At 39.4% G+C, this 17,216-nt stretch overlaps 2 protein-coding genes across 2 annotated transcripts in view; one reads left to right on the top strand and one right to left on the bottom strand.

Moving 5' to 3' along the window:
• The window catches only part of LOC143026159 (uncharacterized), a 28,578-nt gene extending 13,941 nt beyond the window's left edge, over positions 1-14,637 (top strand). The window contains exons 4-6 of the mRNA XM_076186165.1: positions 7,217-7,460; positions 10,002-10,166; positions 13,761-14,637. Coding sequence (XP_076042280.1) covers positions 7,217-7,460; positions 10,002-10,166; positions 13,761-13,769 — 418 coding nt within the window. The 3' untranslated portion in view covers positions 13,770-14,637. The remainder of the gene's footprint in view (positions 1-7,216; positions 7,461-10,001; positions 10,167-13,760) is intronic.
• Positions 8,564-9,783, bottom strand: LOC143026158 (male abnormal protein mab-31-like). The gene is made up of 2 exons (XM_076186164.1): positions 9,321-9,783; positions 8,564-9,253 (listed from the first exon to the last, which is right to left on the bottom strand). The coding sequence occupies exons 1-2, from the start codon at positions 9,678-9,680 to the stop codon at positions 8,720-8,722; spliced, it is 894 nt and encodes a 297-aa protein (XP_076042279.1). The 5' UTR covers positions 9,681-9,783; the 3' UTR covers positions 8,564-8,719.
• Positions 14,638-17,216: the final 2,579 nt, after the last annotated feature.

Raw genomic sequence — 17,216 nt, 5'->3', positions numbered from 1 at the left:
GTGATATCAGAAGGATATGGAATATAAATTGAATGGATATGTGCGCCGCATTTTCCCGTAATATTTGTCACAAGTACAGTATAACTTTAACTTCTTCAATAGGAGTCACATATTCGCGCGCACAATCCACGCATTACAAAATATTAAGTTACTGTTGTTATACTTGTTCTCTTTCACCCTGAATAAATATAACATAATAGAAAACGTGATCAAGCCTGGTCACAAAATACAGGGGTCAATCAGCTACTACAAAACAAATATAACCAGGAAGCCGACACCGGCATCTTCGTATACCCCACTCGTGGCTCATGGCGCATACATAGCGTCATCGTATTTAAGACGTTAACAACAATGGGTGTTCGCTCAAGTAACCATTAATATAACATATTAACGAACATAAATGGCAGTATACTACACTGAAGAAAATATGATGAAAAAATATTAGCCCCTCCAGATTGAAATATAGTTGTGTGGTTGCGAATAACCACCCGCAGTTCCTAAAATAGAAACAAACATCGCTATGACGTCACATGTTACGAGTATTACGACGGGAAAAATCCCTTGTGGACAAATGAATCTGTACGCATCGTTACACTACTCATTTTCTTGTGAAAAATAATTACATATATTTTGACAGGATCCGACTTAATTTATCTTTTCAAATTGTCATCCACTAAACACTGCTGCTGTGGATTATGTCGTAGTGACTCACGTTGAGATAAACCGCATATGAAGGGTGTTACTTACATCCGTTGTCTCGAACGACATTTGAACTTTGAAATTGTCAGCGACTGTTTCGAGCGTGTGGGAGGATTTTACCATCGAGAACGTGAAAAAAAGACACAGACGTATACAGCAAACACTTCGTATGTGAATCTAGGCCTACTGATGACCACCCATATACAATCCTGCCCTCTCAAAACCAAAACAGTTTAGTCCACCAAACACTGTAACAGTACAATGTTGTTCAATCAAATCCAAATGTGGTTTATTCACTCATTGTAATCTACAGAATCTTAGAGGCTTAATCAGGGTACACACCATGTCTAATGTAGATCTGCATGTAGCATGTGGCGGTGTTGAATGCTGAGCAGTGTCCACACTGAGTGGGCATGAGGAAAGAATGCCAGTCTCACCGATGCAATTCTTATGTATACCATTGGATAGCTCCTATCATTCTGAATATTTTGAACCCCATAAATAAGTACCGTAAATTAATGAAAATCTCAGTGGCTATTTTTATATATTTTATTTATTTATTTGTTTTTATTATTATCATTATTTTATTTATTTATTTTATTTGTTTGTTTGTTTATTTATTTATTTATTTTGAGGGGGCTGCGATGGAGAAGAGCACAACCATACCTGACCTAAAAATTCTTGGAAAAAAAAAAAAAAAAAAAAAATTGTCTGCAGGTGCTTATAAATTTTTGCACTGGCCTATTTGTCAATGTTATCTATATACCAAGAGCTTTATCCCTCTTATAAGGGAGGTACCCAGGTCAAAGGAACGTACCTAGTTCCACCTCTTCCACTTCCATCCACCACCCTTTCCCACCTCTCATCTTAGCTCTTCATGGATGACGGTCATCCCTGTATCCCGCCCACTGCCCTGGGTCAGAAACAATGTGGCAAGACACAATACATCCGCAGCAAGGCCGCTTCACTTAATCGGCGACCCCCCTCTCCGTCCCCTCAAGCAGAAAAAGAGAAGACGGGGAGAAAGCCCTTTGGGCTGCGTCAAAATATCATTCACACATAAGCACCCCCGCCCCTCCTCTCCTTGCATAACGGTATCATCTATACACAGTCACTCTCCACCCATCCCTATCTCTTGTCTTCTCCCTTTCTTGTTCAACAGGTATTCCCTTCTTGCTCAATGCCCCCTTCACCCCACCCATCCATTTCATCCTCGGTCATCCCCTCAAATTCATTCCCTCCACCTCTGCCTTCCACACCTCTTTTACTAATGTTTCTTCACTCATTCTTTCCATGTTTCCAAAACATCCCAATAACATTTCATCAGCCCTATTTGCCATCTTTTCCAATCCCGCTCTCCTCCTCACCTCCTCGTTTCTCACTCTATCCAACCTAGTAATCCCTACAATACTTCTTAGGCATATCATTTCAAACACATTTAAATTTTTCCTCTCTGCCTCTCTTAAATTCCAAGTCTCTGCCCCCATACAGTGCTGTCGGCACAATCACCCCTTCATACGATTTCCTCTTAGCATCCATTCCCAGATACCTATTTCTCATAGCAATTTTTAATCCCCCAAGACATTTATTTGCTTCTCTTAATATACAATTTACTTCCACCTTCACTCTTTCCTTTCTTGCCACATGCGACCCTAAATACCTAAAGCTATCCAATTCCTCCAGCCTCTCTCCTTTAATACTTACTTCCAACTCACTGCCATCCTCTCCCCTTGTACATCTCATCACCTTACTTTAACCCACATTTACCTTCAGCTTTCTCCTACTGCATACCTTCCCATACTCCGTCACTAACTCCCTTAATCCCTCCTCCGACCCTGCCATGAGCGCAGTGTCGTCAGCAAACAACAACTGGCTCACCTCCCACTTTCCATTTTATTTAACCATCTCCAGTCCCCTGCCCATTACCCTCAACTTTACCCCATCCATGTACACATTCAACAGCCATGGCGACATGACACATCATTACCTGCCCATTACCCTCAACTTTACCCCATCCATGTACACATTCAACAGCCATGGCGACATGACACATCATTCTCTCCATTTCCAATTCTAACACAGGCTCTACTACTCTCGCAAAAGCTCTTGACTGCCATTAATAGCTTTCCTTCAACCCCATATATATGCAAAACCTCCCACAGTACCTTCATGTCTACTCTGTCATAAGCCTTTTCCAAGTCCATAAAAGACCAGAAAGTATCCTCACCTTTTCATAAAAATTCCTCACATGTCTATCTTACCACAGAAATGTGATCCACGCAACACCTACCTTTCCTAAACCTACACTGTTCCTCACCAATTACTCCCTCTGTTCCTCTCCTAATCTTCTCAAGAAAAAAACTCCCATAAGCCTCCCCAACTACACTCAACAAACTGCTCCGTCTGAAACTACTACACTCACATTTGTTCTCTTTTCCCTTGTAAAATGGCACTATACAGGCATGTCTCCAGTCTTCCAGCACTCTACCCTCAGATACACATTAAACAACCTCACTAGCTAGTCCACTATTACTGTACCTCCCTTCAGACAAAAACACAGGTGCCTATATGTATTAGAGGAAAAATCTGTAAATATAAAGTTGTTTGCCAGTCTCACATATGCAATTTTTACTTATATCATTGGCTAGCTCTTATCATTCTGAGTATTTTGAACCCCATAAATAAGTACTGCAAATTAATAGTAACGTCAGTAGCTATTTTTAAATCACGGTTCAGAGTAACTATTTCCTCATATCTTCAAGGCTCGCGGTTAAATTCCTCGCTCTTAATGTTCCATAAGCAGGGATGCTGCTTCAGTAACTATAAAATTTTGGGTGTGGCTTCTTGTCCAATCAGTGGGGCTAGCAGAAGTGGCCATGGCGGAGAGCATAGCTTTCCACCTTATTTCGACTGTACTTCCACTTTTTAGTCCTCGACACTCCAACCAATGTTTAAATTGAATGTCGAAATAACTGTCAATACGTCGAATGTCCACCTAGGCCCTAGGGACATCGTCCTCATGCAATAAAACCTTTGGAAATGGGTCGCATGTCGACTTTGTTTACCCTTTTCAATGCATTGAGATTGTCAGCAACTTGGTAGTTCACCCAACAGCCGATAGAGAGCGTGGTAACTATGACGTCAACTTTGCTGTTTGTTATTACATACACACACGATATAAAGGGAGGCAAGCCTGACTGACCGAACGTATGAGCTAAGTGACGTCCTACTGTGACAAGGAAAGAGGTTGTGTGAGTTCGTCTCCTTTATTATTAAGGTCTAATTGAACTGGTTTTACATGCGGCCAGGAACCGATATATATATATATATATATATATATATATATATATATATATATATATATATATATATATATACATAAATACATGTATATGTATATATATATATATATATATATATATATACATATATTGTTATAGCCAACCGTGAATCTGATGAGACTTTCAAATCTCCCGCCTGCTACTAACGAAGTTTTGAATTCGTTTCATCACCCTCAGCGTCTCTCATACGTTGGTGCTCGAAATTTGACCCTGAAACAATTAGCCACGCCCCCCTCGACTATAGAAAGGGACCGGCCTTCGGCCGGCACGACATCAGCGTCGAGAATGTACAAATTCACACCAGGCTTAATGACCACCTTATGAGTCGATAGCCTAAAAAAAAAAAAAAAAAAAAAAAAAAAAACGTCTCTCATTCTTACCTTCAACCCCCTCCTCCCTTGAGGACTTCACGTACCAGGTCTCTCCCCTTCGTCGCTGTAATATTGGTACACCGCATCTTTGTGCAAGTATTTAGTGTAAACCATTAACTTGGACGTTTTGTTTATAGTATTTGTATTATGTATGTTTTATGTTATTTCTCAATGTATAGTGAGTGTATGCTTGTAAATGTAAAACAGTAAAGCTTTATTTTCTTTTCTTATTGTAAATATAGTTTACTTAAGTTTCGTGCAGACTTCTATCTTACCTCTATTATAATCTTGCTTACATCCAGTCTCATATAGAGCTTACACCGGAACGTACCTTAATTTATCTACGGTATATTATCTATACGTTCCACTTTATTGTAACGGGCTTGCTCCCAATCTGGAACTCGACTTACCCTAGACTCGAAATTAGTTCCATACTTTCCATCAACTCAAGCCAAACCAAGCAAGCCCATATTTATATATATATATATATATATATATATATATATATATATATATATATATATATGTGTGTGTGTGTGTGTGTGTGTGTGTGTGTGTGTGTGTGTGTGTGTGTGTGCGTGTGTGTGTGTGTGTGTGTGTGTGTGTGTGTGTGTTGTAGTATAAAGTATAGACAGATGAATGGAAGGTGGCAAGGGGACGCAGGATAATGCAGGAGTGAATATTCTCTAACGGAAAACCCACAAACAGAGACAATTTCATACACTACCTCTCACGGCACAGCACGAGAACAAAGACCGGTGTGATAATAGGTTTCTACCTACAAGCTATAAGGATATGCAGCGATGATTTTCTGACAGATGAAATATCATACATAACCGAGGCCTTTCGTAAACTCATGCACCCCTCAGGTCTTCTACACAAATTAAAAAACAAAGCATTCATGATATCAAGAACAAGTAACAAAATGCCTAAAGCGTATTACCTGGTAGTACTATACTCAAAAGGAGCAGAAGTAATTACTAATTTTCTATCCACAAAGGTTATACACATAACACATGCCGCGAGATTAAGAATCAGAGACATAGTGAGTAATAATGAAAACAAGAATATCATAAACCAGAACAACATTGTATACAAAATTCCATGCGGAGGATGTCCGGCCACGTACTACGGAGAGTCATCGCGTGACATCGAAAAAAGAGTGTACGAACACAAGAGTGATCTACGCCACCACAGAACTTCTAACTCCTTTGTGGTACACGTAGATACACACGGACATCTCCCCAACTGGAATAACGTCGAGGTTCTCCACAAAGGACTGGAAAAGTGATTAAGAAAAATCATAGAAGCCGCACACATCACAACGAGCCAAGTCACCAATCACCGGGAAGGACACGTTAGCCTAGTGCGACCCGCAGCAAGAATGACCTTGGCCGCGCTAGCTCGGAAGAGATCGCGAACCACTAGCCAATCAGTGGGCTCCATTCCCAGACGGCCGGCAAGATGAGCCAGTACTAGGGTATATATTGTCCACAAAATCTGATAGTCTGTAGTCTCTCTAAGGAAGACATCCGTCGAAACGTAAGAGAATATTCACTCTTGCATTATCCTGCGTCCCCTAGCCACCTTCCACTCATATGTGTGTGTGTGTGTGTATATATATATATATATATATATATATATATATATATATATATATATATATATCTCGATGGGTGATTAGAAAAGTGAATGCAAAAGTTATGAGAAAACGAGGAGAGATCACTACAAGCCGTCATTCTGATCTTTCCCACCGTGAAGACAAGGTCCACTTCCACGCCACTGAAGAAGAGTCAATGTGACTCGAAATCGCGATATGGCAGCCCAGATGACCTCCTATGGAGAAATCATCTCACATCTTGTAAGAGAGAATAAGTCTATCTTGCGTAATAAGAAGAATATCCTTAAGAAAATTCAGCATGCTGTATTGTCTATTACTTTTAATGAAACATGTTTGAGAGAAGACCTCCTGCCCATATACTATATATATAGTATTATATATATATATATATATATATATATATATATATATACATATATATATATATATATATATATATCACGTGAGTAGTCACCCGTGGTGCATAATTACATAATTACACGGGATTAAGTTAGGTCGGGTCAAGTAGGGTCGCATTGTCATAGGCATGTGTGGTGGTTAGCGCGTCGGATTTACTCGCGTGGACGACACAACGCTCGTTCCATGCCACGCGGTTGTCGTGATTCAAAAAGAAAAAAATATTTACTGTACGTACTAGAATTACCACACCGGAAAGGAAATAGAGATGATATGACTATCTATAGAGCTGTGTAATGTGTAGAATAAATGGCAGAGAGGGACGAAAGGATATGAAAATGAGATAACACAAATTTTAAGAAGACGGAATGTTTGAAGAATATTAAGAAAGGACGTTTTTCGCAAAGTTGTGTAAATTTATAGGATAAACTGGAAGAATTTATCCAAGCGGACAGCATGAATAAAATTCGAGGTAATGATAAAAGGAAACGCCCCAATCCTGTAGAGTACAATTAGGTAAATACTTCTGTTAACACAAGAATTTTCGAGAGCGAAAAATACCCGTGAAGCACGATTTTTGCGGGTCAGTCTGTATAATACAATGTATATACTGTATAATATAATATAGTATAATGTATAAAATGATATTATATATAAGGTAATATATATGAAATTATATAATGTATAAGGTAATATACATGTTATCGTGCTATAGCAGTAGAATTATTATTGTCATAGTAGCTACATTAAATAGACTCATCTTTTATTGGAACATTCTCTTTTTATAGACAGTCCTCTGAGTCAATTGGTAAACTAAAGGAACTCTTAAGTCAAGTAACACGCTTCTCGATCCACATTAAGAAGAACAACATTCTCTATCACATGGAAAATAAAAGAAAGGAAGAACAGAAAGAAAAAGAAAGAATATTACTGGAGACTAAGAAGGATGTACAATATTTAAAAGATATGATTGAAGGGGCATGGGAGGAGCTGAATTTACTGATTGGAGAAGTAGAAGACTTTGAAAGCAATGTAAGTATAGTAGGAGAAGGTGGTGAGGAGCCTATTACGCCAGGAGGCGTTGAGTAGCTGCGTCACCTTTGCCCTATTCGTTTGGACTGTTTGGGCAGGCAACAGTCACTTCGGGCAATCAAAGAGGAGCACTAGATTTGTAGGACAGGGTAGTGTAAAATGCTCTGTGGATTCTGTGTAGTGGCTGCATCTGTGACGTTGGATGGCTTATTTTGTGTCGGTATTGTTATGCAGGGTGGTTATGTGGCAGGTGTGCATGTGTACTTTTTGTTCGCTTGAGAAGTAATTTCTCTGCTGGGTTGATTATTTTGGGAAATTTGGTGAAGTATAGAATGTGGCAGATTGTCATGGAGTGTTTGTTTTGTGATCCAAGTATGTCTTTTTTATGGACGTATTGTGGGGTATTGGAGATAGTCAGTGTAGATGTTTAAGCAAAATACTCCTTGAGTTGTTTCTATGTTATGTTCAGTGGGCTGTATTTGTGTGATATGTGAGGATTGGATGGGTGTAAGGATTATTGGGTAGAACTTTGTGTCAGCCGTAGTTCTAACTTCTTCTTGTTAAACTGTACAATTCTCGCCTTGTGTAACTTCATACCATCATTTTGTTTCCTATTTTTATACCACTATTACTGTGATACGCAAGATTTCAGTTTTCTTCCCCCAATAAGCTAAAATTCATTCACGAACTTCTGCTAGCGCTTCTTTGCCTCTACCAGCAGAACTGTGCCATGTATTAGGCTGTTTGTAATTTATTCATTCCCATTTTTATCCAATCTCTCCTCATTTTCTCATAACTTTTGCATTCACTTTTCTAATCACTCATCGATATACAGATGCCTTGGTGACATTGCACATCTCTGCATCAAATCAACATTCACTTCAAATATCTAATTTGCAATTTTTCATATGAGAGTGAGATGGGATGAGTATGTTGGGACTAAAAGGGGCTAGAAAAATTAAGCAGCACTTAAATTGGTATAATTCTTGGATCTTTCCGGTTATACGAACTATCGATTTTTTGGGTATTTTTACATTTTTTCAATGTATTTTTTTCCGTAGAATCCGAAAATAATTTTTTTTTTTTTTTTTGAGAAATGGATAGATAAAAAGTTATTCAACTTTAAAGTTATTTATTTCCTATGCATTACTGAAGAAATGCAAACTTTGATTTTTCCTTTCTTTTATCAAATGTAAGACATACATTCTTTGATGTTTTCAATCTTTTATCAAATAAAGAACTCTTTTCCTTCAAAAGAATTACTTTACGTCAAAATTACTTATATCTAGCAATATTTGTTCAAAATATTGGTCCTTTTCTATACGTTTCCGCCACACAAACTCGCAGAGATAAGAATCAATCATTTGTCGGTGAATCCCTCCTTGGCGTTTTTTCTTCATTTTCAAGCTATGCCACATACTTTCAACCGCTTGAGTGTTTGCACCTGTTTTAGGGTCTACAAAATTCTCGGAGTGATTCACAGTGCAGTGTTTATAATTATATCCATCAAGTAGTGATATGCCGTCGTACGCTTTCCAAAGGTCGCTTATTATTGTTGTTCCAGGTCGAATGCTCCTTTTTATGCATTGTGTCAGTGTTTCAGCATTTCTTCTTGGAACAGCATACAAAAAACATTCTTTGGTTTCTCTGCATACTCCACCAAAGACCCATTGCTCTGGTAGCTCTCTTCCTCTGTTGTATTTTCTCTTGCTGAAATGAGTTTCATCAATTTCCACCGTTGTATCAGGTCCGCCAATGACCATTGGGGTTTTCAGCAATGTTTCAGCACATACCTGGAAAGGATAGGTTAGTTTAGGTTAGGTTAGTTTAGGTTAGGTTAGGTTATTGATATTTACTTACCTCTCTGAGATAATTGTTGAAATCGACTGCTGTATCCTTGTTGATTTCAATCTCATCGTTGCAGTAATTAGAGCTTGTGTAGTCTTTTGCCCATGAATATATGAAAATAATGATTTTTGTCAAAGGTAATTTTGAGCCCTCCAGCCAAGTATTTTTACGAACTGTAACATTTTCCTGACCACAACTTGATTTGTTGCAACGCCATTTAGCGCATCCATTCATTTCTTTTAGTTCCATTTCATGCTTTCTTTGGCATTTTTTGCTCTGTGGTATAATATTCTTCTCTTGAAGGAATTTTGCCGCATCAAGCTCTGTTTTAATATTCTCAAATAGCCACTTTAGATTGTATTTAGTATTCATATTAACCTAAATAACGTGATTTTTGCCCTGAAAGAGAGGAAAAATGAAAGTTAGCATTTCTTCAGTATTACATAGGGAATAAATAACTTTAAAGTTGAATAACTTTTTACCTATTGGTTTCTCCAAAAAAAAACAATGTCATTTTCGGATTGTACGGAAAAAAATACATTGAAAAAATGTAAAAATACCCAAAAAATCGATAGTTCGTATAACCGGAAAGATCCTAATTCTTTTCATATATTATTTGAACATGAAAAATTTACAATTATACCAAATGAATATGTTGTAATGAAATCTTAGATTTAATGCTTATTGGTACAGATGTGTCAACAAGTGCAAGATTGGAGGCTGAATCTTGACAAGTTGTGGAAGCAGAAGACTGAAGCCATTCGTGTGTTTTTTGAGAGCAGCGATAAACTGATAGAACAAATGATAAAGTGGAGGAGTAGTTCATCAGATGTTGAAGAAATCATGGTAGAATCTACTGTAAGTTCATATTTTTTTATGTTATAGTTTGTAATAATGTATTGCATTGTCCATGTGTTACTGTGGTAAATTTGTGTTTTAGGAGGTAGGTTAAATTAAACATTGATAGGGTGTGGAAATCTCCCTGGAAGGAATTTACATATAGAGTAGATCTAATCAGATGCCTTGTGTTTTAATGAAGCTGAGGCACAACTATAAAATGTTATTGAAAGAGGATAAGCAAAGAGCAGTGCTGTATGTGCATGAGATGATTTGGATTGTTGATAGTATGACTGTTAGGCAGTTGTCCACACAACATTCCACGACCCCATCGGCTCGCACAATGTTCTCTGAGAACACGCCCGTATCTCCGTCTCCAACCGCTCGGCGCACTGAAGTACCCGGGGACTACCAATCATGAACACCCGGCAGCGTCGGGTCGGACAAAGCGGCTCCTTGAGGCCCGCGGGTCGGATAAACCTCGGAACGCACGTGTAGTTCCCAGCTTTGTTTAAGGTCAATCCCAGCCAGGTCAACGGCCTGGGAACACCCCTGCATCTGGTTTCCCATGACGTCGACATTTCTCCTTAGCAGCCAATTAGAGTGCGAGTGATAACCTGGCCCGGTATATAGGCTAGACGGAAAACATCGAAGATTCAGACCGCTTAACCAACACAGCACTCGCAGAGGTCGGACGTCGCTCTCCGCTCCAGCACACTTAACAAGCGCTCAGGAATCTTCGCCGGCCGGTGGTGGCAAGGAGACTTTTCTCCTTCGCTGCTGCCGGTCTGGCATAGGCCGACCTCTTCGTTGACGTCGGCAGGCGGGTATACACTAAAGACAAATACACATATTTCCCAAGTCACGTAATTCTCTGTTTTCAGAGTTGTGCTTAGAAGAAAAGAGATACACGCACACTTGCTCGCTGGCTTAGCGGGGGCCCACAATTCAATTCTGATTCAGAGCCCTTAACTCTTCGCCGGTTGGTTGCAAGAGAGGAATTGGGGAACCTCTCTTGCCGACCGGCCCGCATCCACGCCCTGGCCTCTTCGCTGACGCTGGCGAGCGGGTTTACACTTCTGACATTTACACACAATTCTCAAGTTACGTGATTCTCTGCTTTCAGAGTTGTGCTTGGAGGGAGAAAGATAGTACAACACCCGCCCACCCGTCCCCCCTCGCACCTCCATTGGATCCACTCTCTTGACTCTCAAGCCCAACCTGGGGATAAATAGGAACGCGATCTCTACACGCGGGAAATTAACTCTACTCACTTCCTGTAAGATACATACACACACCTCTCACGAACATAGCCACGCCCAACGCACAAACATCTACATGTACTTTTTCTTCGACTAAAATTCACATACTTTCTAGCTTTCTCTTATACTGCATCTTCTCATTTCAGTTTACCTCCCACCAAAGATTTTTCCGTTTTTCCACCTTTACTACTACGCCTCCTACCATTTTCTCAACTTTTGGTGATTCTAATCCCAGGCGTCGGCGCCGCCGTCCAAGTTCCCTACCCATTTCTCCTGAGCCACGACCACCAATCGCCCCTAATCGCTCGCTCAATCGCCCGGTGGCAAAAGCCCTCTTTTATACACTACTATCTTTTCATTTTCTTTTAGGCATTCTTCCCCTCCCACAAAAACCGATCCCGCGCAAGTGGGTGGTCTTACCTAGCAAGTCGCAAGTCGCAGACCGCTTTGGAACACCACGCTGCGAGTATAGCTCGCTGGCTCCGTCGCTACCCCCTCCTCCCTCTACTCCTCTCGCTGTCAGAGCGAGCCATTACCATTTCTCAGGCGCCGGACTTGAAAACAAAACTCCCTATCAGTGTTTCCCTTACAGCCAAGCTACCCCTTCCAATCCCGACGATGACATTTTTCTGTTGTGAAAGTATGGTAAAAAAGCAGATGGGTGCTGAACGGACTCCTTGGAGCCCACAGACTAGTAGTAGTAGTAGTAGTTGTTGTTGTTGTTGTTGTTGTTGTTGTCGTTCCCTAGACTGTCTGTCCGAGCAGTCCCGTCTCCCCAAGGAATGCTACAGCCGAAACTGGGTTTTCCCACAAATCCTTTATAGAGTGTATGTTGTGTTGTTTGCGTGCATGATTGTGTATAATGCAGTCTTCCATTATGTGTTGTATGGTATGGGGTGAAGTGTTACATCCTGGGCAGCTGTTCACAATGCGGTCATCCAGCCTCTTCTGGTAGCTTAGAAGTGCTGGGTGGTGGCCGCACCGCAGTCTGGCCAAGTGGACTCTGTCCTTTCGTGGGAGAGAGGATTCAGAAGGGTGGATATCAGGGGGTCTGGCATGCAGCAGTGTGTTGTCTTTCAGTGTGTTAATGGAGCGGTGAGTGATATGATTATGAATATGTTTCCGGAGGCTGGTATTTGGTGGTTGTGGAGGAAGAGAAGAGAGTATTTGTGCGTAATAAAGGTCTTTGGGTGTTGTTTTAATGTTTCTTGGTGTGTGTGGGTGTTCTGCTATGTAGTGTAGCGGGTGTGATGTGTTTGTGGTGGCTGCGGCAAGTGTTTGTGTGCCTCTCATGTCGAGGTGGTCCTTGACTTTGAGGACTTTGGTTTCATGGTGTAAATGGTCTGTTGGTGTTGTATTTGTGCAGCCTGTAATTGTTTTTAGGGCTTTGTTTTGTATGATTTAAAGGGTGTTGTGGTGTGTCTCACTGAGATTAGGAGCCCATGCAGGACTCGCATAATTCAACATTAAGCGTATGCATTGTTTGTATATTGTTATATAAACAATGCATACGCTCAGTGTTGAATTATGCGAGTCCTGCATGGGCTCCTAATCTCAGTGAGACACACCACAACACCCTTCAAATCATACAAAACAAAGCCCTAAAAACAATTATAGTAGTTGTTGTTGTGATGTATTCTAGCGACGTGTGGTAACTCCAACACGGGGTTGTCATGTACGAATAACTTAACTGATGTAATGCCATTAAAATGTATCGGTTTTATTACTTTTATAACTTAGAATATTGTAATATCATAAAGTCACTCCAGACTGGGGACGAATTATTTGTATCAAATATATTGTGGCGGCCACTAGTAACCTGGACTTTCCTCAATTTAATATCAGCAAGACTTTATCTTTGAAACGGTGATCTTTCGGACCGGCCCAAGGTTGAGGTCCGGATGGGTGCAAACCTCAAAACAACAGATTTTAGAATACGTATTCTGCGATGAACATAAAAGGCCCGAATAGGAAGGCGCTGTTGTATTTGACAGTTGTTTTAAATACTCATTATACCTGTCCTCAATGGTTGGCCTAAAATTTTATCACAAAAATTCTAGTCACAGAAGCCTCGAAACGAAACTCAGTACTTGCATTATTTTAGTGGTAACTGATCCTTTATCCCACATCACAAGTGCACAGGGAAAGGGAAATAAAATATGCCTGTAGTCTCTTAGAATTGGTATGTTTTGTCTCTTGTTTACAACCCATTGTGCCAATGTATTTTCCTCTAAATCATTTTCATTCATCTCTGTATAATTCCTCAAGCGTGCAATTATCATGAAGTTTTTTCCCTAGTCTTTTGACATTGCTCACGATCTTCAACTTAGTATATTTCCATAATCTTTTTCAGATAAATTAAGTTGACTGTTGGTGACAATTGTACACCTTGATCCTGAAGACATGGTACCAACACAGCCAAGATTGTAGTTCATGAATTCTTTCTGAGTTGATTTTGAGTCTCTAGTACTGTTAGCTACTGTTGTGTCACTGTTTTTATAATATTTTGAACCAACGTTTGATTGACCATAAAATTGTATTTTGTATGATTCACCATATAGTCATTTTTTTTTAGTTTATTGTTTGACTCTATCCCAATTAAAGCATAACCCCTACCCACACATGAAGCAATTGGAACAACGAAGAACAAAGAACTTTCAAGAAGAAAATAATGCAATATCATAAACTAACATTTCTCTAAAATAAGCTTCAAATACACAACAACAGAAGACAGGAAGATTAAAAAGATACACAAGATAGGGCTGGTCACAGAAACTATCTCATCCAGAACCAGTGAAAACAGAAAAGATACACAAGATAGGGCTGGTCACAGAAACTATCTCATCCAGAACCAGTGAAAACAGAAATGATAACCATCAAGAAATTAGAGATAAAATCACACCCTGAAGGTCCAGACAAGATATTAAACTAACATTAGAAACATTATAGATAATATTTTCTATCTTCATCTGTTTTTTTATTTTCAACATATTGTTAAAATGTCTACATTTCTTGGCGTGCAGCATCATATCATTCTTTTCCTGTGGAGTCATAAAAGCCTATTTTGATTTTTCTGCATCTGTTGGTAATAATACAGGAAGGGAAGTCCCATGAACTGCAGACTAGCAGTGAATTTGATTTTTTCCCAGTTTCACAATTACTGAATTTAGGAAACTAGTTTTATTTCGACTCTATGAATATTCTTTTTTCCACTTTGCCTAAGTTACTCCTAGTTGATTGTGTTCAAAGATGTGAACAAAACCAATTATAAGGAAATACATTAGTAAAGACAAAATCATTAAGTAAAATGCTATTTTTCTTTACCTTATCAGAATCATAGTAAAATGGTTAACCCAGCAGCAAGTTTTACTGATACTGTCCATGTTAGACAAATGATCTTTTCTTGGTTAATGTCTTTCACACAGGAAAGGTTAGATGCTAACCCTATTGTGTAGTACAGGATGGTCTAAGGTGCTAGTGTAATGGTACAGAGTGGTCCAAATTTGTGATAATTTCATTAAATGACATTAGGCCCGATGTGTGGTTTCAGCAAGATGGAACAATTGCTCATACAACAAGAGACAATACAGTTGCTGAGACAATTATTTTATATTGTAGTAAAACTCCATTCATGGGTTTGGAGCAATAAGGCAGTTATTAAGAATTAGAATGCCTCGGCGACTTTTGAGCTACCCCGCATAAGCTCTTGGAACAATATCTCTCCATGTTCTTTGACATGTCTTTTATGTTTTCCCCAAGCGACAGAAAGGGACAGTTCCGTTGTAGACCCGCGACAGAGAACAATTTGGCTAAAACATCTGCAATAGAAAAACAATCGAATGACAACATACACTTTATCCTTTAAATCATGCTATAATATTGCATGTTTGCAGATAGCAAAATTAGGATGGTTTTAACACATGGAAAGAATGAGTGAGGAAAGCTTAGTAAAAGAGGTGTGGAAAGCAGAGATGTATAGAGTGAACTTGAAGGAACGACTGAGGATGGATGGGGTGATTTGGGTGGTGAGCAAGAGGGGAATGTCTGTTGAGTAAGGAAGGGAGATAGGGGTGAGTGGAAAATGGCTGTGTATAGATGAAGCTGTGATCCAAGGAAGGGAGAGGGTGCTGGATGGAGGTTAGGGAGTGGTTATGTATGAATGATATTTTGACGCTGTCCGAAGGGATTTTCCCCCGTCTTCTCTCTCTCTCTCTATCTATCTATCTATCTCTCTTTTCCTCCAAGAGGGGATGGAGTGTGGGGGGGGGGGTTGCCGATTAAGTGAAGCTGTCTTGCTATGAATGTGCTATTTCTTGCTGCATTGCTTCTGACCCAGGGCAGTGGGCGGGATTTAGGGATGACCTGTCACCCATGAAAAGCTAAGGTGACAGGGAGGAAAGGGTGATGGATGGGAGCAGAATGGATGGGTGGGGGGGAAATAGGTAGGAGTGGGTACTTGCCTTTTGATTTGGCTACCTCCTAGGTAAGGGGAAAAAATCTCTTGGTATAAAGATAGCAAAATAACGGTTTACTAGTGTCAGTTCTTTTGGCACCTTACAGATAAGCAGACAGATTGCTGTATCTGAGTCCTTGCCCGCTGTTCATCATCCTAATTTATCTGAGTAAATAAGGAAACACATCTGCCAATATCCTGATTTGAGAAAGCTAACCGGCTCTAGGTAATAATGTCAATTTTAACGTACATTTAACTTAGTATGGATCTCAAATAGCATTGTTGATGGCTTTGATAGTTTTGGTATCAGAGCTTGTTGCTATACGTTATCATTGTGAGGATTTTAAATATATGAGTTTGTATGACAATTATTAGAAATTAATACAGTATATTTGGTAATTAAGTATGCTGCCATTATGCTCCTATGTGTGTCAAAGAAGCAATTGAATGGGACGGAGTGAGAAGACTGTTTTCTCTCTGTGTAAGTTTATCCTACGAAGAGTTAAAGGAAATTTTCAACCAGAACCCCACTAACTTGGTTTTTGATGTGCGTGGATGCTAAACAAGTAAGAACAAAAATATGATACGTGTAATATGTTTGTAAGAGGGAAAATGGATGTCTTAGCAATGAGTTAGCCTCAACTGAAAGGAAAATAACAGTTTGAGCTTGGGAAGGTGGTTAGTGTAACTGGAGTTGAAAAGGTGGCAAGAGAGTAAAGGAGTGGCTCTGTATAAAAATTTGAATGAAAAGAAGTAATATGAAGAATAATGTAGACGAAATGAGAATAGGTTGGGGGGTATGGGTGTTTGTGACGTATGACCCTGGTAGTGCATAAAATGAGGAACAATGGAAAGAAACTAGTGAAATGAGTGCGCAGTTTTAAAAAGAATGTGCATGTTATAGTATAGGAAGAAGAATTTCTATACTAGGAGATGAGTCAGTGGATGTAATGAAGGGTGTATCAGGAAAGTATGAAATTGGAGGGGAAATATTGAAGATGTGTATTGAAAGAGAAAAAGTAATAGTGAATACAGTGTTTAGTGGCATACCTACGGACCAGAGTTGCATAGCTTTCTTTCATTACAGGAAACTAATCTTCGCTCAAAAAAAGAGTGCGGATCACTTTCCAATTCGACCGTTCTTCAAATCTGCTATTCTCCTTAAATCTCTCTTTTGCCACATATATAACAATGGTTTCGGCGCTATATCCCCAATAATAGAAACCCTGGTTGTCACTGACGTGTAGAAAATAATGTAATGAATATATTTATCTATTTATCTTTTTATTTATTTTTACAATGACGTAACTCCTGTGATGAATACAAATGCTTGGACAATTCTTACGTTTCATAGTA

This window comes from Oratosquilla oratoria, chromosome 6 (assembly GCF_046742065.1).
Source record: "Oratosquilla oratoria isolate Oo_2021 chromosome 6, ASM4674206v1, whole genome shotgun sequence".
Taxonomy (NCBI): Eukaryota; Metazoa; Arthropoda; class Malacostraca; order Stomatopoda; family Squillidae; genus Oratosquilla; species Oratosquilla oratoria.
The sequence above is the reverse complement of the archived record's forward strand: the minus strand, read 5'-3'. Positions and strand labels throughout refer to the sequence as shown.